The sequence below is a fragment of the Ctenopharyngodon idella genome, chromosome 3 (genome assembly GCF_019924925.1).
Source record: "Ctenopharyngodon idella isolate HZGC_01 chromosome 3, HZGC01, whole genome shotgun sequence".
In the NCBI taxonomy this organism is placed as follows: Eukaryota; Metazoa; Chordata; class Actinopteri; order Cypriniformes; family Xenocyprididae; genus Ctenopharyngodon; species Ctenopharyngodon idella.
This window is the reverse complement of record NC_067222.1, coordinates 52,287,426-52,314,297: the sequence shown is the minus strand read 5'-3', so window position 1 is coordinate 52,314,297 and position 26,872 is coordinate 52,287,426. Positions and strand designations below refer to the sequence as shown.

General features: G+C 36.6%; 1 protein-coding gene across 8 annotated transcripts; it reads right to left on the bottom strand.

Moving 5' to 3' along the window:
- Positions 1 to 2,105: 2,105 nt before the first annotated feature.
- Positions 2,106 to 26,872, bottom strand: LOC127508742 (NACHT, LRR and PYD domains-containing protein 3-like). Of its 8 annotated transcripts, none has more exons than XM_051887077.1 (11): positions 26,725 to 26,871; positions 23,508 to 23,673; positions 23,116 to 23,193; positions 22,901 to 23,038; positions 22,733 to 22,783; positions 17,561 to 19,355; positions 17,011 to 17,184; positions 16,715 to 16,888; positions 16,072 to 16,233; positions 14,107 to 14,153; positions 2,106 to 3,903 (listed from the first exon to the last, which is right to left on the bottom strand). In XM_051887077.1, the coding sequence occupies exons 3-11, from the start codon at positions 23,171 to 23,173 to the stop codon at positions 3,296 to 3,298; spliced, it is 3,207 nt and encodes a 1,068-aa protein (XP_051743037.1). In that variant the 5' UTR covers positions 23,174 to 23,193; positions 23,508 to 23,673; positions 26,725 to 26,871; the 3' UTR covers positions 2,106 to 3,295. The 8 variants fall into 8 exon arrangements, with proteins under 8 accessions (XP_051743037.1, XP_051743038.1, XP_051743036.1 ...); XM_051887078.1 differs by having other exon boundaries at positions 23,116 to 23,190; XM_051887076.1 differs by having other exon boundaries at positions 23,591 to 23,673.

Sequence of the window (26,872 nt, the reverse complement as noted above, 5' to 3'; positions counted from 1 at the left end):
GTAATGAAAGTACTATTAGCCTTTTAAATATTCTTTCGCATTTCTCCCTTGTGCTTGGGAGTTTGTTGTCATTTTCTCTGTGCTCATATATTAATATTCATTATTGTTTATAATGAGTGTGTTGTATGTCTCTGTTTCATTGGTTGTTCTCTCCCCTCTTCCCTCCCTCTACACTCCCACTTTTCCAGAGCTTTACACGCCCATTTTTACAGACTTTTTCCAGCTCAGAGGTGTGAACGACCAGGCTAAAACAGGGGGGGTTTCATGACTCTTTAAAGTTGTGTTTTTATACAACTTAATTACAACTAAAATATACTTAGTACAAAATGAGTTGTTTCAAAATAGCACACTTTAAGTTAACTAATCATTAACACACTTGAAATATAATAATAATTAGTCTGGCTGCAAGCATACTTTTTTTTCACTAGGGTTGGAACAGAAACCTGTTTGGATACAAAGATTAAGACTAACTGGTCATACTTTACATTAAGGTTCATTAGTTAACTACATTAGCTAACATGAACTAATAATGAACTAAGCTTATACAGCATTTATTAATCTTTATGTCGTAATGTTCTCTTTAATCGTAATGTTAACTTCAACATTTACTAATACATTATTAAAATCTTGTTAATATTAGTTAATGCGCTGTGAACAAACATGAACAATGAACAACTGTATTTTCATTAACTAACATTAACAAAGATTAGTAAATAGTTAGTTCATGTTAATACAATTAACTAATGTTTAACTAATGAACCTTATTGTAAAGTGTTACAGACAAACTAAAGGGCTTTAATTCACATCAAACTGCGCAGACCTTTTCTGACAGAAAAACTCTCATCAGACGTACAGTGTTCTTGTTGTGGATGATACATTTACTCTTTCATTACAAACGTTTGTATTGTAACACGTTTATAAAAAGCTCTTGTTTACGCTGCATTTATAATGTTTGACCAGCAGGTGTCACTAGCGTACGGTGATTCAAGAGCTTTAGTGAATCATTCAGTCAATCATTTCAACAACTGGATTAAGGATCACCTGATTCTGAGTTTAGAAAAGCTTCATTTTTCCCATAACTACTGTTTCGCAGCATCCCCTGAAAATGAGTGATAATTGATATGTGACTTATCTTATTCCATATTCACGCATTCAACGACGTAAGGTCATCTCCGAAACGCCAAACAATCTTGCGATTCCCGCAGCCTTTACACCTCTCGTTAAATACGTCTCGATGGTTTCTGCTGGAATATTTGAGTTGGTCTCCCTGGCAATGACTTTATTGTTGACCTCTGTCTGTAGGGGGTGATATTTCCCCCATTCTCTCAAGGAGATATTCCACTGTTGACTCCACAACATTTTCATTAAATCTTCCCAAGAACACATCTTGGAGAGGGCACGCAGATCTGAAATTACACCGTGAAAAGTCGCAGTGCTGCTCATCATCACATATCTTGATCTCTTCCGTCTCAAAGCTCCGCCCACGCTACTTGATTGACATTTGCATTTGATTTATGATTTGAGCATTGAATTATAGATTTAATTATGACAGGTTTATACTGGATTGATAATGAAAATTAAAAATCAAATACAAATGAGTTTTAATTTGATTATTGATACAGTTCATGCTTCCCCGAATGAGGAAATGAAATTGCATTTGAGAATTTGATTTATCATTTGAGCAGCCGTTTTGAAACTTTGATTTATTATTTGATCTGTTTAAGCATTTGAATTTTCATTTGAATTTTGTTAGGAAAAAACCTACTATATAGTAGAGAAGTAGTCGGTTTCAGACTCTTTCAGTCAGAGTGTCTCAACTCTCATATTTAACGGCTCTGACGAATAGTTGTTCTCACTGTCCAATGACAGCGTGTGTTACATTTACAAGTGACAGAGGATTGGCTCTTCAAACTGAGGTGAAAGATGATTGGTTGCTCCACGTGTGTCCTGACCAATGGTATTTTTAACTCGACTGACAAATGGATAAAGAAAAGCAAATGACCAATGTTTTTAAAAAAGCGGTTTAAAATGTGCATTTAAAATTATTTATTAATGTACTTTTTATTGTTCTATTAATCTATGTGTTAAAACATGAATCAAATAAACAGTTTTAAATTTGTATTTATTCATACATGTAAAAATGTCCATTTATGTTAGAATGATTACATTGATAAATTGATTTTTCATGTTATTTTTAAGTGGGTTTGTTACAGGTGATGGTTGCGGTAGATACGAAGCTTAAACGAACTACTACAAAATAGGGTACTTTATTCAACGCAGGAGAAAGGAACAACCAAACGCACATAAACTAACAATAAGAACAGACAAGGAGTGCTGGGAGTGAGTCCATATTAAAGGGAGTGCAGATGATCAGGAGCAGGTGCAGGTAATCCGTGATGATGGGGAGATGACGAGGAAGTGAGTGCAGGTGTGGAAACAAGGAGGATCATGGGATCTGGAGTCCAGAACAGAAGGGAACTGTGACATTACCTCCAGGGGGGTGGGCGCCCTGGAGACCTTCACGCAGGTGCGGGGAGAGGTGCAGACGGGTACGGAGGTCTCCAGGGCGGGTCTAGGAGCTCGGGCGGCCATGGCGGGTCAGGAGACGTGGGCAGCCATGGCGGGTCAGGGGAATTGGGCAGCCATGGCGGTTCCTGAGCCCCACCCACATGTGTCCCACCCACGGGTACAAAAAATATTTAAAACAATCTCATAACATTAATGCAGTTATATTTTTTTTTTTATTGTAAATGATTTAATTTGATTGGTAACAGCCCTATAGTGTTACCATTCTTATTAAGAATTTAAAATGAAAGATGAATCATACATTTAATTAGATTGGGGGGGACGCCCCTTATAAAAAATCAGGGTAAATATATCAAAGCTGCAGTATTCTGAAAGAATATTCTGAATGAAAGAATATTGATTCAGAATAAATTTATATTTACACCACACAAAAATCTTATTTTTTTTCTGGACAAGCAACTATTTTACTCAGACATGTGAATGACCGATTTACTTCTCCATAGGACAAGCACATGACAAGGCTTAATGTCGAGCCCTGCATGTAGTCTTAATGGGCCACGTTTCAGTCACTATTTCACATTGTCTGACAACAAAAAGAAAAAGAAATAGATGAAATAGTTTTATTGGGATTTAGTGTTTGGAGCACAAACACTAGAGGAACATCACATGAATGATGACAGTGACATGTTCTTCATCAATTTATTGTGTCATGATATTTCAGTATTAATGTAATGAAGAGACTCTATAACATCTCACTGTCACTGATTCATCATGAGCTCAAAGCATTATTGGTAGAATCTCTCATCAGTCTGTTCTGATTCATCAACAGTTTCACTGATCCAGACCAAACACCAAATCCAGGATGGAGCGGTTGAGTGAATGTGGTCTGGACTGTGTGGATGAGGCTCATTGTGTCTCCAGAGATGCTGTAGAAGGACAGAGTTCCTGCACTGTGATCCACATACACTCCTGTTCTATAGTGATCGTCTTCATCATTCACTCCTGCTCTACTGATGATGGGCTTTACAGGGAGAACAGTCTTTATGTTATTGTGTCTGAATGAGTAACCAAGGACAGGAGAGCATCTCAAATTCCAGGACTGATCATTACGTCCAAACTCACACTCATGACCCTCTCCCTTCCTGCTGATGCTCTTATATGACACTGATATAAACACACCATATCCTCTCCACTCAATCTCCCAGTAAGAGCGTCGATCACACACACTCTCTCTACACAACACCTGAGGAACATCAAATCTGTCTGGATGATCAGGATACGACTGCGGTGTGTTAGTGTGTGTAATCACTGTGTTCCCCTCAGACAGATGGAGGTATTTATTCACTGTGTTCAGATCCAGAGTGAACTGACGGGAATCTGATGGAGATAAAACATCACAATCAGGAATTATCAATCTGTCCATCTTTTAATCTACACTGTAAACATGATTTCTGCTGCTTGTTAAATGAACTTCATTAAAATGAGTTAAAACCACACAATTACTGCAAATTCTGTCATGATTTAATTGAGTAAATCCACTTAAACACGTCAAACTGAAGTTCACTTCATCATTTGTGCTGAATGAACTGAAACTGGGCAGTTCCCAGCATGCTTTGCTCTGGTGTGGATCTATTACAGAATCTTGAGTTCAGATCTGACGAGTTCATGTAGGATTTGTCTCAGATCTGAACTTGATTTAGGATCTTCTCCTCTCTCACAGAATCTCATCTGTAGTTGTGAATCTTAAAGCCTCCATCAGTTCGGTGATCGACTCTCAGGTCTGTTACCAAGAGCAGCTGCTGTGAAGAAACGCTCCAGATTAAAATGGAGGATCAAAACAGGTGTGCTTTTAATGAAGAGCTGCAGAAAGACAAGTTTGATCAAAGCCTGTCACTGTATTTCATGAGTCTGTCATTATTCATCAGTGTTTTGTGTCAAATTGTTCAGAAAGTCTTTCCATCGCTTTCCCTGTCAAACACAGAATTTTCCGGGTTTCCATGTTTTCACTGTTATACACTCGGGGGCGCTGTAACATCATCTGAATGAGTACAGACTCTGTTTGATTAAAACTCATGATTTTGATCATGAATCATCATCTGTCTGTGTCCATTATCTTTTCATCTTCCGTTCTCCAGCGGAACCACTTCAAAATAAAAGTCCCGGTAGGAATAATAGCTCAAATATTATTATTTTTTAAACAAAGTAAGTACACACTAATACTAAAACACACATAATTAATACTTATACTAATATAGTGAAAAAAACCCTAAGCTATTTAAAAAATTAATTCATTTTAATAATAGTTTACAATTTCAAATAATATTGAAGTTATGACACCAGTGGGGTTGTCCTACAGTTTTTCTGTCAAGAAAAAAATAAATAAATATAAAACAAATGGAAAAAACATTTAATTCAAAAAAAAAAATATATATATATATATATATATATACACACTCTGTATATATTGGGGCTGGGCATTGACACAAATTTCACAATAGGATTTGATTTCAAATCAGAAGCTTGCAATTTGATTTTGATTATTTGGGGCCTATAAGGTTAAGATCATGGCAAATTTCCTCAAAGAAAAAATATCTCTCTACTAATGCTGTAAACAGGAGCAACGCGTCGACTTTGCAGATATCAACAGCTCAACGGGGCTGTAGGTTGTCAGGTTGAGGTCACAAATGGGTTTGAATTTGTATGATGTGTCGAGTAGAATGCGTTTCATACAAGATCTGACATCTGGACAACCTTGGAATAATATATTTGATTATTCTTCCTATAACAAGCTCTGGGCCATACAGATTATGGGAATTTCCCGGGAAAAACAGCAAAACAGGAGGGGGCGGGAGATGGGTGTGAAATACAGGAGATTCCTAGCAAAAAGTAGTGTTGACAAGGATGTGGTCTGTTCATGTGCTCTCTGTGTGAACTGAAGCGCTACAGCGATCTGTCACGCCACAGAGCGCAAAGAAAGATCGCGACAGCTCGTCCAGGGTCTCACTCCGGTGTATGGGAAAGTAGTCAGTCACTCCTTGTGTTTGATGAATAACAGGTGAGCTGAGAGATAGCACAAAATTACATAAATCTCAACGATATGAAACACAAATGGGTGAAAACTATGAAATGAGCTGCGCGTTCGTAAATCAAATAGTGCGTTTCTCTTGCGTCTCTCAGAAATCAGCTTTGTCAAAAGTAGGCTGCTATCAACTAAAACACTACATCATACACAATTTCTACTATTCGATGTCTACTTAAATATTTAAAACATTGTACAATATGATAAATTAATGAGTGCAAACTGTATGAATGAAATGAAGTGCTATAAGTATTATATATTATTATACATAGTTATAAGTATTATAACTTTATTAATATAAAATGTACTTAAGATGGGTGCTCGCCTCGCCTGTGTTATCAAACGCATGTTTTCATTTATTCTGGACTCTGAACTCGCACTCTGCTGCCACACTGGAGCGCACTTGCCACCAACTGGACAGGAGTGGGAATTACAAGACTGTCCTCCAAAAAAAAAAAACGACCCTATAGGTCATTTTTCAAGCACCTTATTACGACCTATATTTACGTTTTAAAGTCATGCCCCCTCTAGCTGTCATAAAAATAATGGCAGTGTCGTGTTACGTCTGTCGTCATGAAATGACGCATGACTGTCATTACTAGTGTTGTTTTTGGCGGTTTTAATTTTAGTTTTAGTCTACTCTTTGTGTCAAGCTGTCATTTTAGTTTTTATTAGTTTTAGTCACGTTCATACTCTTTTTAGTCTAGTCAAGTTTCAGTCGACTAAAAGTCTGAGCATTTTAGTCTTATTTTAGTCAGAATTATCCATCACTATTTAGTCTAGTTTTAGTCAATGAAAATTGTATTTTAGTCTCTTTTTAGTAATGCAATTCTATTTAACCCAGTCAATATAGTATCTAGTAGAAACCAAAATTTTTTTTTAGCCAAACCCATTTCAAACAAGGTTATCTTATTATATTGTTACCTTATAGATAATACCTTATAATGCCTTGAGATGTCTCTTAACCCTTTAAGACCTGAAGGCTTTTTTAGAGTTTTTTTTTTCTGAGCGACATACACAAAAGACTCATAACTCCAAAACTTTAGCAAGGAGAGTCAAAAGGTAGGTATCATTTGATAGAACACTTTTAAATTTTTTAGAAAATATAAATTACATTACATTTGGACATTTTCATGCTAAAAAACTGCTGATAAAAGACAAAATATATATATATATTTTTTAATAATTTTTCATTTTTTTTATTTGACATGGAATAACTCAGGAAGGCAATAAGATCGGATAAAAATTTTTTTTTTGGTGATGCTCTCCTAAATGTGACCAAATTTTGTGGTCATAGCATAAAGTATAGTTGAATAAAGTGTTATTAATTTTTTCGCAGCTAGATGGTGCCCACGGGTGGTAAACTCTGGTTTAGAGGCACTTCTCAGCACTCGTTAGGAGTTTTTCAAAATTGTTAGATGCGTTAAAAAAGCTGAGTTTCTAAGCTTTAAGATGATACCTATTTTGTGTTATAAGACGTTGGAAAACGAACATGGATGGTTCCAGTAACATTGGATACACACTGCATCCCGGAAAGAGACATGTTTTTAGCCAAGTATGTTAAATCATTCCGTGAGTAATATCTTGTGATCAACGCAATATATTATGTTGATTTTGGATTAATTTTAATCCTGAGAATCTGCTTTATGATGTGCATTTTCTATTATCTGTGCATTTTTCATGAAGTTAGGAGCACGTGAAATCTACATATTTCCCTACATATCGGTCCCTTTCTCTGTGTCAGACTTAACTTTGTTTGTTGTCGTTTATGCTAACACACTACAGCTGCATCTTCTAAATAATGCCGCGAGTGGGGCTTGAGGAAGTGACGTCGCCTGTGTTTGCGCAGTGCGACTTGATGCCGCACCTGAAGTGAGACACAGGAAATAGAAATACTGCAAAATATTAATAATAACGCGGCTAAACGAGATGAAATAACGTTATAACATTTCGTCTCGTCTCGTTTTGGTCAACAAAAATGAAGAGACATTTTAGCATAGTTTTTATTTTGTAAACCACATTCAGTCTCGTTTTTATTCATCAACAATATTGCATTATACATTTAATTTTAGTCATCGTCACATGACCAGCATTTACGCTGCGTCTCGTCTCGTTTTCGTCACGTGATAAAGGTTCGTTGACGACGATATTTAGTCATAATTTTCGTTGACGAAAGCAACACTAGTCATTACCAATCAAAATGCGTGTTCGTTTAAATGCAGTGTGGACTTTTTACACCATTTCTCTTATTTCCATTTACCAAAACTAATTTTTATTAACGACTGCCATTCTGCAGTAGCCGGCTGCTTTAAAATGCTCCTGTGAGCACTTATGTAAGCGCTCTGTGAAGAGTGTTGATATTTACAACATATTTCTGCAGCGCTGAGCTTTGTAGCTAATCACAGACATTTGTGTTGAGCATGTGAACACAGTGGCCAATCAGAATCGTTTAAGTTAGTCCGTATGCGCTCAACACCACTTAAAGGATTAGTTCACTTTCTAATTAAAATTTCCTGATAATTTACTCACCCCCATGTCATCCAAGATGTTCATGTCTTTCTTTTTTCAGTCGAAAAGAAATTAAGGTTTTTGATGAAAACATTCCAGGATTTTTCTCCATATAGTGGACTTCAATGGAGCCCAAACGGTTGAAGGTCAAAATTAAGGAAATAAGGGTCTTATCTAGAGAAACTATCGCTCATTTTCTAAATTTTTTTAAAAATTTTATACGTTTTAAATATAAATGCTCATCTTTTATCTATTACTGCCCTCCACAGGTCAAAGTTTGAACTAAATTGTCATATACAATATGCTAGTGCAAGCAAATAACAATTAGTTCAAACTTTGACCTGAGGAGGGCAGTAATACACTTAGCAGTGTCTACACTGCTGGAATTCAAATAGAGAAGAAGAAGAAGAGAGCTAGTTCAAGATGAGCATTTATGGTTAAAACTTATATAATTATTTATTTTTAAGAAAATGAGCGATGGTTTCTCTAGATAAGACCCTTATTCCTCGTCTGGGATCATGTAGAACGCTTTAAAGCTGCACTGAAACTGTAATTTTGACCTTCAACCGTTTGGGCTCCATTGAAGTCCATTATATGGAGAAAAATCAAAATCAAAAACCTTAATTTCTTTGACCGATGAAAGAAAGACATGAAAATCTTAGTGTCATGGGGGGTGAGTAAATTATCAGGAAATTTTAATTTGAAAGTGAACTAATCCTTTAAATTGGCTGAGTTTTTGCTTAGCCCGAGTGCTGCACATTGAATCCTTTCATTATAACCAACAAAGTATAAGGTAGCACTTTACAATAAGGTTCATTAGTTAACATTTAACTACATTAGTTAACATGAACTAATAATGAACTGCACTTATACAGCATTTATTAATCTTTGTTAAAGGCACAGTATGTTTTTTTTTTTCACCACTAGGGGGCGCTAAACTCTATCAAAGGTGTAGATTGATGACGCAGTGAATGAGTGGAATCATGAACTTGTCATCATTTCAATGGATCTAATCATGTTTATGGGGAAATAATGTTTATGGATGAGTGAATGCATTCATGTTTTTAACATGACTGATATCAGTGCCACACGCCAGTCCCAGAGGATATAAAGGAATGAGGACATTTCATTCTACAGAACTACTCACAAATCAGAAATACTGCTCATACAGCTCAGTTTATTTGACCAATTAAAACTGTGAGGTAACGCAGTGCTGTTTCACTTGGTCTCATGTTACAATATCAATCTAAACTGCATTTGAAAGTTGTAATGTTGTTCTATGTATTAGTTTGTTGGCTGTATGAGACCAACAGTATGCTAGATCAACATTTAGGGTTGCACAGTGTACCGGTACTGCGGTAGTATCGCGATACTAAAGCTTCAAAATACTGGCGATGCCATTGTATTTTTTAAACGGTAGTATCGTCAGTACCGTAAGGAATGTTGTATGTGCAGCAGATACACTTCAGTTGAACATGCGTGCCTGCAAAAACATTACAAGAGACTGCCGTTACCTGTCTGCTGTGCCCTGTGTAGTAAATGCTCTGTAGAATTAGCGCCTTATTGTTTCCCAATGCTTCAGTTAATTTTGCAATGAGATAAAGTTGCACTTACACGTTGTTGTTCGCACTGCATTTTTTCTGGAGAAAGTGTCTGAAATTCACTTAATTAACATCATAATATCTTTATATAAGAATTTGACCACTTCTGGAAAAGGTGTAATAGTTTGTTTCTAGAAACATCTTTGCGAAGACGATTCAGACAAATGCAATTCCATTCATCAATAGGCTATAGCGGCTTTGCACTCGGTTCTTATCAATCGTGATTTTAACATTATAAATGTATTACTTGTATTACTCCAGAAACTTGACATTTGACTTGACATTTGATATTCAACAGTGCTTTGATCTGCCTGCATTGACACTATTCTTTTAAGAGCCAAACAATGTACCAGTTATCAATGTAAAGCTGCTTTGACACAATCTACATTGTAAAAAGCGCTATATAAATAAAGGTGACTTGACTTGACTATTATATGTTTTAATATACATACTGCTCTCCAGTCAGGGTTGGGAATTTCAAGATATGCTGGCAAAAATGCTCCTGATAGTTCGTGACACGAGCAAGAGCACTGTTTTTGTTTAGTTTCTAAATGAATCTGTTTTTGAACAAATTGGGCGAGTCACTGACTCACTAAGCCATTCATAAAAAACAGTCATTTGCTTCGTTCCTGAATGAATCGGTTGAATGATTCATTGACTTAATCATTAACACTTGCTGCCACCTACTGGTGACTTTAGTTTCCCATCTAAAAGTAGGCCTATTCTATCATTCGCGATTTTTATATTTGAAACATTAATCTCATAACATTATTTATGCAAGTGTAATTGAAGTGCAGATGCATAAATGCTACATCTTAATGTCACTTCATGCAGCTACTGTGCTACTGTGCAGTGCTCAGATGAATTTTGTTTACAATGATCCATTTGATTGGTAATAAAAGCCTGTTATTCATTCTCAATGAAGTATTCAGAGAATAATATGGTCTGTTTTCATGTATTTATGAAAGTTTGGTTCATTTTGTATACTGCATGGTATCGCGATACTTCAGCTGGTATAGTATCGTAAGACATTATTATGGTATCGTGACAACCCTATCAACAATACAATATCATACTGATGATATTCTAACATTTCATCGTGTTGAGCTATATAACATTGATTAGTCTGATGTAGCCTACATTTGCTTACCTTGTCTAATAACGTGCAAGAGCGGCATCTCTTTCAAGTCAAAGTTTGTCGCAAAGCTCTTGCCATCTCTGAATTTACAAATTCTTGTAAACATTTAGGATAATGTACACAGCTGAACGAAATATATAACATTGTGCAGGTGGTTTTTGGATATTTTAATATAAAAATCTTACATATTGTGCCTTTAATGCTAATTTCAACATGTACTAATGAATTATTAAAATCTTGTTAACATTAGTTAATGCACTGTGAACTAACATGAACAAATAATGAACAACTGTACTTTCATTAACTAACATTAAAGATTAGTAAATACAGTAACAAATGTATCACTCATGGTTAGTTCATGTTAGTTAATATATTAACTAATGTTTAACTAATGAACTTTATTGTAAAGTGTTACCAAATATAAACACAATGCAAATAAGAGATCAATAGCACAATGTAGACAGACACCTTCATTTATTATAACAGAAGTTTTTGCAGAAGTGCAGCGTTGTGTTTCTTGTGTTGACTAATACAGCAGTGATCTTTGCTTTCTGTAGGCCTTTATAATGAATATTTAAAATATTTTTAAAAATATATTAGTTTCTGGATTGACAAATGTATTTAAATGCAATTAAATCCAATTGATCATGATAACCATAGCAATGGATGGAACAAAATAATCTCTTCATTAAGTATTGGGGTGTAAATTTAAAAAATAACAGATCTCCTACTTTTGCTCTGTAATGTATTACTTTGTTCATTTTATTACTAACTTTTCAAACTGGTCACTCAGTGACTTTTTACTTTTAAATGTACAGATTTGAAATATAAATGAGTTTTATTATCTGTCCTGACAGTGTTCATTCTTTAATTCATGAATAAGATATGCCGATATTTCAAACTGCGTTTCTCTGCATTTATTGTGGATTTACTGTCAGAACTGAATTCTCACAGTTCACATGGGTACGGTATTTTGTACTGTGGATGACAGTGTGACAGTGTTCGCCACCACCACCGAAGACCATTTTAGACCCAGGAAAAACCCTGTAATGTGAAATAGTTTTAATTTGTTGTTTTCAGTTATGTAATGGAGTCAAGTTTCTGTGCTGCTTCATTTGGATCATCTCTGAATCCTTTGTCTGCAGTAGAATGTTTTCTTGAGAAAAATAAATATTCTTTTTTTCTGAAATATAAAGCTTTTGTAACATTATAAATGTCTATACTGTCACTTTTGATCAATTTAATGCATCCTTGCTGAGTAAAAGTATTAATTTCTTTAAAAAAAACCCTGATAGTAATCATAAATGTTTCTTGAGCAGCAAATCATCATAATTAGAATGATTTCTGAAGGATCATGTGACACTGAAGACTGGAGTAATGATGCTGAAAATTCAGCTTTGATTACAGGAATAAATTACTTTTTTGAATAAATTTAAATAGAAAACAGCTATTTTAAATTGTAATAATATTTCACAATATTACAGTTTTTGCTGTGTTTTTGGATCATATAAATGAAGCCTTGGTGAGCAGAAGAGACTTCTTTTAAAACATTAATAAATCTTACTGTTCAAAAACTTTTGACTGGTAGAGTATAACACACTCTCACATGTTTATTTTTTAGTCTTTTTGGGAGGAGTAAGATTTACATGTGTGGTTTCAACAACCAGATGCATTTAGACTTGTTCAGTTTTGTCTGGAATGCGTCCCAGACCTCCTCCTGAAGTGATTTGAGCGAATGCGTTTCGGAGGGCATTTACACCTGGTCTTTTCACGATCGGATAGCTATCCCATCAGAGAAAACGCATAAAGTGACCAGGTGTACACAGGTTTTAAAGAAACACAGTTTGAACCAAAAATATTTTACGTCTCATAATAACATAAATCTTTGTGTTTTGTGTCATTGCTTTGGCAAAGCATCTCTCAAACAAACTAAAAAGCACGACATGGCTTTGTGCCCTTATCAAATCACAAAAGACGATAATTAAGTAAGTCTGTAGTCTGTTGCGCTGCATGTTTCAGAGTGAAGAGCACACTTTGCTCACTCCATCAGCTTGTTTTCCACGTCTCAGTTCACAGGGAATGAATGCAGTGAACTCCATCTCTGTATGTGCCTTGAGTTTAATGTGCATTTTGGAACACAACGAGCACCAGTTACGCTCAATTTTCACAGTCGCATTATATCCAACATTTTTGTGGACAGCTGATTACAGTATTTCACCTGATTTGTAATAAAATGCGTTTATCAACCTGTTTTCACTGAAACTGCAGGTTTCTGCCAATATAACAGTATTGTACAGGGCTTGACATTAACTTTTCTGCTCACCAGCCACTGTGGCTAGTGGTTTTCCAAAGTTACTAGCCACTCAGCATTTTCACTGGCCATAATTTGCTGTTGGGAAATTACATTTTATATGGTTAGTTGACTTTGGCATGCTAAAATTACTTGATTTTGAGTCATTTTACTTGATTAGCTAGATTTAAAACCCTTTCAAACTTTCAAATGCAGATTGACCACCTAAATCAAGACTAGGCCTACATGGTATATCAGCTGGTATGTACGGGTGGGCAAGGGGTGGGTAATATGACCATAATATGATAAATTTTATAATTGTATAAGTTATTTTTATTAGGCTATATAAAAAGAACAAAGAAGCAAATTACAAATACAATAGTACATTAAATAGCTTAAACTCTTTTTTCAGATACAGTAGGTTTATTTTATATTTATTTATCTTCTGTTGTTTGATTAACATTAATGACATAAAGATATTTAACTGGGCTGCTGAATGTATGTACGTAATATACTGACACATATCCATACTCCACACGATGGACATTTTAAAATCTGTGTATGTGTATTTGACTATTCTGATCGCACGCGAGAGAGCACTTCTGTCGCATGTCATTCAGCGCGATTCCGCCGATGCCGCCTTCACTAGCAAGTGTCTAACCCGCCACAGCTGAAATCTACCCGCATTTGGCGGGTTGGCGGATGTTAATGTCAAGCCCTGGTATTGTAACGTCCTATTGTAAAATAATATACTCTTTATAAAATATTCATTTTTCATTTACAGTAGTAGTATTTTACTGTCTTAGAGATAATTCTAATAATGGTGATCTAAAAGTATTATAATTATTATTTATTATTAAACAGCATCATTTGACCGACACTGTGTGTGTGTGTGTGAGAGAGAGAGAGAGAGAGTGTGCATGTGTGTGTGTAAGAGAGAGAGTGTGAGTGCGAGTAGACCTACATTTGTGTAGTCCTGCTGTTATCCTGAACTCTCCCCCATGATCCACACTAGAAAACACACACAATGATAGTCAGTAAACACACTCTCTCTCTCTCTCACTCACTCACTCACTCACTCACTCACACACACACACACACACACACACACACACACACAAAACAATTTTAATTTTGGAAAATTGTAAGGCTAAGTACATTACGAACCAAGTCTGTTACAGACACAGCTCGTTCCAATAGCCGTTGTATTACAAAAAAGAATAGAAACATAATTGTGGAAGGAAAATCGGTCGGGAGCAAAACAAAACACTGCATAAATCCCGCCGTGTTTGACATCAGCGTCTCTAATAGGGTAGCTTAACTGTTTAAAGAACAGTGACGTTACTACCTCGTTACTGAGAATGTACACATATGCCACCTGTTTTCATCAGGTAGCTTCGAATCTTCACGAATCTTGTGTTTCGGATCAGAGGTTCGGAGCGTGAATCAAACTGCCAAAGTCACATGAACCATTGAAATTTCGAAACACTTATGACGTAACGAAGCCTCATTTACTAAAATCACATGACTTTAATGCTCCAAACCTTTGATTCGAAACACAAGATTCGTGAAGATTCGAAGCTTCATGAAGCAGTGTTTTGAAATCGCCCATCACAAGATATTGTTGAATAAAGTTTTTTTTTTTTTTGGTGCACAAAAAGTATTCTCGTCACTTTATAATATTAAGGTTGAACCACCGTTGTCACATGAACTGATTTAAATATGTCTTTAGTAGCTTTCTGGGCAGTGTAAGTGTTAATTGTCTTGCTGGCAATGCAGGCCTCACTGAGCCATCGGACTTTATCAAAAATATCTTAATTTGTGTTCCAAAGAAGAATGAAGGTCCTACGGGTGTGGAACGACATGAGGGGGAGTAATACATTTTTGGGTGAACTAACCCTTTAATTTACACTTTCAATGCCCAGAAAGGTAGGAAAGACATATTTAAAACAGTTCATGTGACAACAGTGGTTCAACCTTAATGTTATGAAGCGACGAGAATACTTTTTGTGTGCCAAAAAAACCCCCAAAATAACGACTTTGTTCAACAATTTCTTCTGTTCCGTATCAGTCTCTGACACACGTTCACGAGAGCACCATGACGTGTGTGTGTGGTGATGAGGCAGGAGCTCGCATTCTGCGGAAACGCAGGACTGTATTTACAGAGGAAGACGCATGCTCAAAATAAACATTCATAACTATGTCTGCAGATTTCGACACAGAGGATGAATTGCATTTTTTTTGCACAACCTTACTTATTCGAAAAAGAATATACAGAGAACGAACTAAAAGAGATGGAAGAGGCTGCAACACAACCACAGCCACAAGCTTCTGAAACACAGAGAGCAATGAAGAGCTGGTGGTGTAGATGTCATCAGTGCCAAGTGATGCCTACTGAACAAGAGATTGTGTACTGCATCTATTGTGATATTGTCATGCCACAGCTTGAAAGTTTGGATAATTCATGCGATGAAACGACACGTGTCTCGTATCACCACACGCATGTGTCGTGGAAAAAATTATTGAATAAAGTCGTCATTTAGTTTTTTGGCACACAGAAAGTGTTCTCGTCACTTCATAAATTTAAGGTTGAACCACTGTAGTCACATGGACTGTTTTAAATATGTCTTTATTATCTTTCTGGGCATTGAAAGTGTAAATTAACTTGCTGTCAATGCAGGCCTCACTGACCCATCGGATTTCATCAACAATATCTTAATTTGTGTTCTGAAGATAAACGAAGGTGTGGAACGACATGAGGGTGAGTAATAAATGACAGAATTTTCATTTTTTGGTGAACTAACCCTTTAATTCTGTAAAGCCCTTGTACAGCTGTGTTGTGTACTGCCTGGATGAAAGTTAGTAAGAAAGTAAGAACTTTTGTAAATGTATGAAAGAAATAAAGTCAAACTCTTCCTGCTCAACATACTTAAGTTTATCTAGTGTGCAGTTTTGATGGTTGAATTTATCAATGAATGAATCTCCTGGGTGATTGTAGCTCAGGTCCAGCTCTCTCAGGTGTGAGGGGTTTGAACTCAGAGCTGAAGACACATAACCACAGCCTTCCTCTGTCACCATACAGCCAGACAATCTACAAACACACACAGCAACAGTCCACATGACATTAGTTTGACAATCAGATCAGTATCACACACTGAACTGTGCAGTTTGTATGCTGTTATTTTCTGTAGATTCAGTCATAAAAGTAACAAAAGCGTCTGTGGAAATGTACCAAAGTATTCATTCACTTTTCTAAACATGTACAGCAGTGGATCGTGCGGCATTCACAATAGCAACTTTTGATTCCATCCGCTGAACCGGTCATTTTCTATGGCGATCGATCAACTGTTTTGGGCTTGTTCAGACGATGACAAGTCAAGAATCTGAAGAACGATTCAACAAACAATTCAAGCAGATCCATATTTGTACGAGTATGAGTACAAGTACATGAGCTTGGTATCGGGCCCGATCAGTTTCCATTGACTATTTCCATTACATCGAGAACAAATGTCACATTCGTTGACAATCATTTATTGTGATAGCATTTTGTTAATTATTTTAAAACTATTTACCTCAGTATCTCCAGCTGACAGTTTGGACTCTTCAGTCCATCAGAAAGAAGCTTCACTCCTGAATCCTGCAGGTCATTGTTACTCAGGTCCAGCTCTCTCAGGAAGGAGTTTGAGGATTGTAGAACTGATGACAAACTCTCACAACACTGAGCAGTGAGATTACATATGGAAAATCTGAACAATAAAAACAAAATGTAATTGCATACAGAATCAATCTTAGCAGTGTATTTTTAAATAATTAACTTAATGGAAAAAATAAATAAATTAATAAATAAATAAAGCATTTAAACTCAAACCTCAGTATCTCCAGCTGACAGTTTGGACTCTTCAGTCCATCAGAAAGAAGCCTCATTCCCGAATCCTTTAGATCATTGTTACTCAGGTCCAGCTCTCTCAGGAAGGAGTTTGAGGATTGTAGAACTGATGACAAACTCTCACAACACTGAGCAGTGAGATTACAGCATTGTAGCCTGTGTAGCGAACAAAACAATCAGTGATATCAATGCTTATTAGGTAGTGTTTATAATCTAGAGCATAGATAACTTGGAAAAACCTTTGACTGTAACGAAGTAAGCAAAGCTAAAACAATTTTCATAAAACATCAACCCTGTGTTTTTAGTTTCTTTAATTTATGATACAATTAAGAATAATTAAAAAGGGTAAAACTCAGGTTCAACTTGTCTGATGATGGAGACACTTTGGCATTTAATATCATCACACACATTGATACATTTACATTTATTCGTTTTTCTGAACTGTCTAGGCCAACAAGTCATCCATGTAAAAAGACGTCCCAATTACAAAAGACCAACAGTGTATATAAATGAATTTAAAGAAGACTCTTACAGTGCTTTTCTTGTGTTTTTGATCACTGGCAGCAGTCTCATCACTGCTTCATCAGATCTTCTGTATTTCTGCAGTTCAAACTTCTCTTGAGTCTCTTCTGACATCAGGAGCACAAACACCAGACCCGACCACTGAGCAGAGGAGAGATTCTGTTCTGAAAGATTTCCTGAGCTCAGATTCTTCTGGATTTCCCCCACAAAGTCATCTTTCATTTCATTTAGACAGTGGAAGAGATTGATGGTCCTCTCCACTGATTTCTCCTTCTCTATTTTCTTTTTGATATAGTCAGCTGTGTTTTTCATGTTCTCTGGTTTGAGTTCCAGTCCTGGCACTAATTCCTTCAGGTCACTCTGATTGGACTCCAGAGAGAGACCCAGGAAGAACCGGAGGAAAAGGTCCAGGTGTCCGATCTCGCTTTGTAAAGCCTTGTTGATCGCACCCTTATGAAGCTGAAACAGTGTCTTTCTGGACAGTGTCCATGTCAGTTTTTCTCTCGGGGATTGAAAAAGTAGCTTTGCTTTGTCATCTTTGCTAATTAAAAACACATAGAGAGCAGCAAGGAATTCCTGGATGCTGAGATGTACGAAACTGTAAACGTTTCTTGCTGAAACAGCTTTTTCCTCCTGAAAGATCTGAGTGCATAACCCAGAGAACACCGACCCTTCATTGACCTCTAGTCCACATTCCACAAGATCTTCTTTGTAGAAAATCAGATTTCCTTTTTCCAGCTGTTGGAAGGCCAGTTTCCCAAGCTTCAGAATAATCTGATCAAAAGACCTGGCATTGGCTTCAGGTTCAGGATCATCACTGTATTTTGCTGTCATCTGTTGCTGCTGAGTAAGTAAGAAGTTTGTGTACATCCCTGTTAGAGTTGTGGGTGTTTTGTCATTGCTCTTTCGAGCCAGTAGAGGCTGAAGAACAGTGAGAGAGATCCAGCAGAAGACGGGGATGTGGCACATGATGTACAGGCTCCTGGATTTCCTGATATGACGGATGATGTTTCCAGCAACCTCAGGACTGCTGTTTTTGTTGAAGTATTTCTCTTTCTGCTCATCGTTGAATCCTCGCACCTCTGTCACCTGATCAATGTAGTTTCGGGGTATCAGACCGGCTGCTGCTGGTCTGGTTGTGATCCAGATGAGAGCAGAAGGAACCAGTTGTCTCTTGATCAGGCTTGTAATTATCTCACTCACTTTTGCTTCTTTGTGAACATCTGTAAATCCATCGTTCTTTTTAAAGTTCAAAGAGAAGCGACATTCATCCAGCCCATCAAAGATGAACATGATTTTACCGTCACCATCAGGAAGAGAGGCCAGTTCTTTAGGATAACTAAAGTATTTGCGAAGCAGTCCCATTAGACTGCAGTTTTTTGTGTTCAAATTTAGCTGACGGAATGGAAGAGGAAAAATTAAGGCAATATCCTGATTTTCTTTTCCTTCAGCCCAGTCAAGGATGAATTTATTGACAGAGACTGTTTTTCCTACACCTGCGATGCCCATCGTCAGCACTTTTCTGTTTCGTTGACCCTCATGGACTTCAAAAATGTTATTGCACTGGATTGATGTGTCCTTGGCATCAAATTGTTTGAATTCGATCTGTCTCACCTCGTGCTCACTCACTATTCCTCCAGTCTCATTCTCCACCACATATAGATCAGTGTAAATATTGTTCAGGTATTTCTGATGACCCATCTGAGAATTACCAACCAATATTCGTTCATACTCCTGTTTTAATTTGTTCTTCAGTCTGTGGCTGATCTCATGAAGAGCAGCCTTACTGTCCTCTGCAGTTGAGCCTTTGAGAAAGAGGGAAAAATCAGCCAACAAAAAGTTATCAGTTTTTAAATAAAATAATAAAATCTTAATTTAAATTCTAATCTAGTCCATAATTCCTATTAAAATAATAACTACCACACATTAGTGGTGGGATCAATGCATCACAATTCTCTGTCCAATGATTCTGGATAGATTCTGAGCTTAAGTTTTTACCCCCAGATTTATGCTTTATGCGCGAGCGTGAAGCTCAACTTCCATAGGAATGAACTGAATATGTTCCCTCTGCTCTGCGAGTCCGCGCCAGTGGACACATACTGTCAAGTAACATCCACATGGATGGCAGGACCCAAGGTTTCCCAGCAGAACATTGCCCAAAGCATCACACTTCCTCCGCCGGCTTGCCTTCTTCCCATAGTGCATCCTGGTGCCATGTGTTCCCCACCTTCTTCCATTGGTCCGTGGTCCAGTTCTGATACTCACGTGCCCATTGTTGGCTCTTTCGGCGGTAGATAGGGGTCAGCATGGGCACCCTTACTGGTCTGCGGCTATGCAGCCCCATACGCAACAAACTGTGATGCACTGTGTATTCTGACGCTTTTCTATCAGAACCAGCATTAACTTCTTGAGCAATTTGAGCTACAGTAGCTTGTCTGTTAGATCGGACCACACGGGCCAGCCTTCGCTCCCCACGTGCATCAATGAGCCTTGGCCGCCGGTTCACCGCTGTTCCTTCCTTTGACCACTTTTGATAGATACTGACCACTGCAGTCCGGGAACACCCCACAAGAGCTGCAGTTTTGGAGATGCTCTGACCCAGTCATCTAGCCATCACAATTTGGTCCTTGTCAAACTCGCTCAAATCCTTAGGCTTGCCCATTTTCCCTGCTTCTAACACATCGACTTTGAGGATAAAATGTTCACTTGCTGCCTAATATATCCACCCACTAACAGGTGCCGTGATGAAGAGATCATCAGTGTAATTCACTTCACCTGTCAGTGCTCATAATGTTATGCCTGATCGGTGTGTGCATATGTAAGTGTGTGTATATATATATATAATATATATTATTATTATTATTATTATTATTAGGCAAGTTTATTTTCTGATCATATTTTTTTACAAGCACATTTTACCAATTCCAAACCACATCAATCTTAGGGTATGTTTACACAACAACGATATTAAAACGGAGAAGTCTTTCCTTTGAATTTTCCACGTACAGATGACACCATTGTCAAAACGATCCCCATTCATACAAATCTGTGAAAATGACTAAAAACACTGTATTCTGCTGGCAGGCCATTAGATGATGATGAAACACTACAGACTGAACATGTAATACGCATGTACATGACGTCATCGTTTTCACAGATGTGCGTTTTTGTTGTTTACACGGAGACCGTTTTCAAAAACTTGCATTTTGAAACCCGTTTTTAAAAGTTTGTGTTTTCAGGTCACCAAAACACCGTTGTCGTGTAAATGAATGGCCAAAACGCATACATTTTTTTCTGTTTTTATTTGAAAATGGTGTCATGTAAATGGCCCCTTAATAACTACTATTAATTTTGTATTTAATAATTTATAAGTGATATATAATTGTTCATGAAGGCTGGAAATGAAGGTGTTCATAATTATCAGGCAGGTTTTCTTTTACACATTGTTTATATGTACTAAGCAGTGCTTTCAACGTTAACGCATGCAATTCATTTATTTCAGTATAACTAACAAATATTTAACGCAATTAATGAAGCATCCGTTTTTTCTGTCATCCTTTAGCTAGCGTTACATTTTATGATCACGCTCTTCTTCATGCAAATGTTTTTAAACCATTCAAGCGTGACACGACAAACGAGAACAGGCTGTCTGTGAATGTTCTGACAGACACACGACGCACAGAAAGACACGTGTTAGTTTCGTACGCACAGACAGCACGCCAGAATCGAGTTCTCTTTCGTGCTTGAACGAATAATAACACAACACTATTATGTCAAAATATTGTCGAGTATCCTCAGAACAGCAGTTAAATAAGTATTAAATAAACATAAAGAGCTGTGAGAAAATGGGATATGTGTCAAATACGCATCATGTGCAGCAGCGGCAGCTCTTAAAGTGACAGCAGCCACTAATACTGTCATTAATGTTAATCAAAGAACAAAGATAACAGAGAAAATTACTCACTGCTCTTGACTAAAGAACTTTTGTAGCTTTAATAAGGATTAATCTATATTTCATTTATAATTTATCTAGTGCAGACTTAGATTTATTCAATATGTAATTTCCACAGGTAAATATGACATTTATTATGGGTTTTGTCGTATTCTCTAGATTACAGTGTGAGTAAATAGCACACAAACACCTGTGGATTCTCAACTAGCCTTGCAGTTATTCTACTGCCCCCACAATGCCCAGTCATGGGAGGAATCAGTATTCAGGGATCAAACCATGTAAAACATTATGTAGTTTTACTACATGGATTATCCCACATTTCCCTGTTAACAAAGTGATAAAAATGAAAAATATAGCATTGAGTCTTTGACATCTTATTCTTAGTAGACATCACTTAGAACACAACTCAACAATGAGCAATAAACAATATCTTTAGTACAGATGAACAATACCTGAAAGCTGTTCACTTCAGACTACAAACAGTTATGAAAAACACCTTACCAACAGTTACATATTACCTCTAGTTACACATATATATTTTATTTCGTTCCTCAGTTGCATTCTAGGACAAAAGGGAACGTCTCGGGTTACGACTGTAACCCTGGTTCCCTGAGAACAGGGAACGAGACACTGCGTCTCGTTGCCATGCCTCCATTCTGCATGCTGTCAGTCCCTTCTGACGAAAAGCGGATGACATGTTCTCCAGGTGCCCCTTTTATACTTCCTGGTTACGTCATAGGCTGTCGCCGGCCAATAGGATTGTCATGATTGGACAGATTGTTTCAGACACCAGCCACGTGAGGGTGTTTCCCAGTTGCGTTCTAGGACGCAGTGTCTCGTTCCCTGTTCTCAGGGAACCAGAGTTACAGTCGTAACCCGAGACGTTTCGTGACAACACTAGTGTGAGGTGCCACAAATTTTTGAACATTTTCAAAGGGTGCCGTGACTGAAAAAAGTTTGGGAAACACTGGTGTAGAGACTACAATATATAAACTAAGAATAAACTATTAATAGTTTGTTAATAATTTGTAAGTACTTCCTTAAGTAATTAGTAAGTAAGTAACATTATGTCCCTGTTCAAACATTCCACAACCTGATAAACACTTGATGAAAACAAACACCAGCCAATGTCAACAGAGGAAACACACTGATCCAACCAAACCAACGAACGTGTGTGTTGGTGTTGGTCAGCATCTGTCAGTACAGTGTGAGAGAATACAACTGTTGTACCTTGATCTACTGTGTGCTTCTCCGTCTGTCTCTCTGAGGCTTTTTGTGGTGCTGTGTGGAGAGAGAAAAGAAGAGAAGTAACATGTAGCTAAAACATGTCTGCCCATGAGCAATATCTCCATAAAACAAACTACATTAGTGTCTCAGTAAGCACTGTTATATTGATACCATTTCCTGCAGTGTTGTAGATGAAGGTCACTGGGCCTGTGATGGTGTTTCCAGTGAGTACAGGAACATTTGCAGTTGCTCCAGTTTTAGCATTCAGATCAACACTGACTTCACTGCGAGTGCTGCTGCTCATCTGGACTAGCATAGAGAGAGATTATTGACATTTATTAAATGAAAACTTTAATATTATACTGATATTGTCTTTCCTTTATTACCTTCCTTGTGTTTCAGCTTGTCTTCTTCCATCTCATAATGCTGTTCAGCAGATGCCATCGTCCTTCACTCACTCACTGCTGTTGGACATGAAGAAAAAGCTTTACAGTAAGTCCACTTTTACCAGGCACTTTCAAAATATAAAGGTACTATTTGAAAATAAATAAAAAATTTTTTTTCAAATAGTCAGTGAAAGCAGGTGTTGAACCTTCAGAAAATGTTGATTACTTGTAGAGGTCAAACTAAATATTTAGATTGAGTGTTATTTAGCTACACAACTCTATTAGTTATTGGCTTGCTGGCAATGTTCAGGACTCAGACACACTCTCACAGTTTAAGTCTTGAACATAGACTCATGTCTTTAGCCTGACATACACCTAACTTATGTCTTAACCTTGTAGTAACGCTGCTTCAGTCAGGTCAGCAGGAATCACACTGTAACTCTGCACTGTAAAACCTGAATCTCACTCCACTAACATCAGTTGTTTGTCTTCAGCCTCTAGATTCAGCTCCTGCTCCAGCCCATCATCATGTGTCCATTAATGACTATGGAGCCAGATCTGCCTCAAAAATAATACATTTACAATTCATAAATGTACAGCACAACTCACATTCACTAAATCCGATTCATAAATTCAAAAGACAATTCATAAATACACAAGTAAAAGCATAAATATTTCCCCACATGCTCACACCTAAATAAATGTAAAATGTTTACACAAATATGTAGATATCAAGTTCTTGAATTAATTTCCATCACAACAGTGTAACTTTCGATAATTATAGTGTACCTATAAAGTAAGTACGTGTAAGTATAGGGGAACAATATGTAAAGTCTTGGAAATAAAGGAGTAACAACCAGGAAAATAAATTATTTATACTGTAAGTATTTTAGAACTAAGGGGTACTTATACTATTATGATAGACAACAATCTTACGTTTGGGAGCAATTTAGCGAGAAAGTGCACTGATTAAGTTGTTTCAAGGCAAGTAGAAAGAACTATTGCAATCTTTTTTAATACATGGGGAAATATACTTTTGTCTCATGTAGTTACAGGTTAAGTATGACATTACGGGCTGTAATTTAAAGTGGTGCTTGTTACACTCTTATTTCATGTAGTTACAGGGTAAGTAATAAAAAAAAGCAAATGATCTGATATTATGGACTCTCGAAACCTTTATTTGAAAAACAACTTATTTCAAAACAGATTTAAAGTTACAACACTTCTTATTAGTTTCTCTTGCTTGGCTTCCTCCTCCTCTTGTTCCTCTTCTTCTTTTTCTTTCTTTCCACTGGTGAATCTTAAGAGGGAATCCCATGTCATTTGCTATTCTGTATTAAAAGAAAATACAGTACACTCGGAAATGTGCTCACCGTTTACTCATCTTTTACCCTCATGCCATCTGAGATGTATACGACTTTCCTTCTTAAGATGAACACAAACAAAGGTTTTTAGGAAAATAAATAATCTCTGGGAATGCTTTATGCAAGCTCATGTGTTCCTAAAAGTGGAAGCATCAAACAGCACATACAGCAATAACTACAGTAATCCATACGACCCCAATGGATGAACCAATGTCTTCTGAAGTGAAACGATACGTATTTGTAAGAAAAATAAATATTTTAAAATTTTAAACTTTCGACCAACTGTCACCTGCACGTGCACGAGAGGGTTGAGAGTAGGGATGGGCAGATCGATATGAAGTATCGATATATTGATACTGACGTTGAGTATTGAAAGTATCGATACTCAAATTAAAATATCGATACTAAGGTGTGTTTTTTTTTTTTTTTAACCAGTTATTTTGTTTATTTAACAATAAATTTAATGCATACAATATGCATTGAATTAGACAAATAACCTATGTTAGCGAATAATTTGTAGTAGAAGTACTTTCCTGCTCATCTGAACACACAAATGCTAAAAGTCAGAACCAATCAATCACAGAGAGCGTTCGCTCACTGCCGACACTATAGTGTATACATTCAAACAGGGCTCCATTTAGTATCGTAAGAAATCAATGATGCTTTTGGGAAACACAGCCCAGAACAATGCTTAACAGAAGACAGAAAAATATAATAATATTATTATTAGTTATTTCGCAATAAAGAAAAATGAAACAGTAGCCTACATAATTTGTGCAATTACATTTATTTAAATTGAAGTTCATACTGATGTTCTGTCTACAAATGTTTCATTTTATGGGATTAACAGCCTGTCACTGGCAGTCCCTTATGAAAATGAACCATTACTACAGTGACCGTAGTTCAGCTAGCCATATAGTAGGCTTATTTGTAGATTTTCCATGGTTTACCAAGTAAACATTTTAACCATGTGTAAACAAAAATATAATGTAATAAACTGCAATTAAGGCATATTGAATGTTAAAATGCCTTTCAAATATAATGTTAAGTGGGTATCATAACTCATTTTACTCTTAGTAATTCAATAATTGAATAAATGTTAAAATCTATAAGTTCATATTAGAGGTATGATATTGGCCTTGAAAGTATCAGTATCGTATCGAAAACAAAATAAGTGGTATCGCCCATCCCTAGTTGAGAGTTCATGCTTGACGTAACTTGAAGCGTGACGTAAGCCGTGGATGTCGGATGCCGTCAGTTTTTTTTATTTATTTTTTTTTATTAATGCTCACAACAAAATACACAGAATAACAGATAATGATAATGAGAAACAAACAAGACAGAATAACAGAGACGGCAGTTCTCGCGCCAGTTTCACACGAATCTCCCGCGAGAACGTCATGAAAGCTTCACGTTGCTCATTACAATATGCTTCATCGAACGCAAAGTCGACTCTCACGCAGGCGCTGGTGACAGTTGGTCGGAAGCAAAAAGATGAATAGCCTAAACCATGGGAAAATTTCTGGGTGTACTGTATTTTCTTTTAATGGGATTCCTTCTAAAGTTTCATCAGATGAGAAACAAGCCAAGCAAGAGAAACAACAACAACAAATAAAGGGACAAAACGTGTTACTTTCTGTCAGGACTTTAGAATTTGAAATGAATAAGTGAATAATAAGTGCTGTAGACCTGTTTTTAATTAGGTTGTTTTTCAAATAAAGGTTTCGAGAGTCAGTAATATCAGATTGTTTGCTTTTTTTTAATTACTTACCCTGTAACTACATGAAATAAGAGTGTAACAAGCACCACTTTAATTGACAGCCCGTAATGTCATACTTACCCTGTAACTACATGAAACAAAAGTATATTTCCCCATGTATTAAAAAAGATTGCAATAGTTCTTTCTACTTGCCTTGAAACAACTTAAATCAGTGCACTTTCTCGCTAAATTGCTCCCAAACGTAAGATTGTTGTCTATCATAATAGTATAAGTAGTCCTTAGTTCTAAAATACTTGCAGTATAAATAATTTGTTATTTTCCTGGTTGTTACCCCTTTATTCCCAAGACTTTACATATCGTTCCCCTATACTTACACATACTTACTTTATCGGTACACTGTAATTATTGAAAGTTATGCTGTAAATTTGTTGTAATTACGCAGTACTTTCCAGGCTGTAATCTAAAGTGTTACCACTCTGTTTTTGAAAATAGATGAGAACAACTAAAGAAAGATGAAACACTCACCTCAAACAATATTTGTAGACTTTTCTTTCTTCTCTTCTGAACTGTCATGTTGAACAGCAGCTCTGAAATTTCTTTCACTTCCTTTCTCTGAAATAAAGGAAGTGAAACTGATTTTCACAATTAGCATCTCATCCGTCTGTTGTGATCA

Excerpts from the sequence above, each read along its gene's own strand:
- LOC127508742 (XM_051887077.1), bottom strand. The coding sequence starts at position 23,173 with ATGGCATCTGCTGAACAGCATTATGAGATGGAAGAAGACAAGCTGAAA. Across the intron at positions 23,039-23,115 it reads CAAGCTGAAACACAAGGAAG|TCCAGATGAGCAGCAGCACT; the intron begins GTAATAAAGGAA and ends TCTCTATGCTAG. Across the intron at positions 19,356-22,732 it reads GAAGCACACAGTAGATCAAG|GCTCAACTGCAGAGGACAGT; the intron begins GTACAACAGTTG and ends TCTTTCTCAAAG.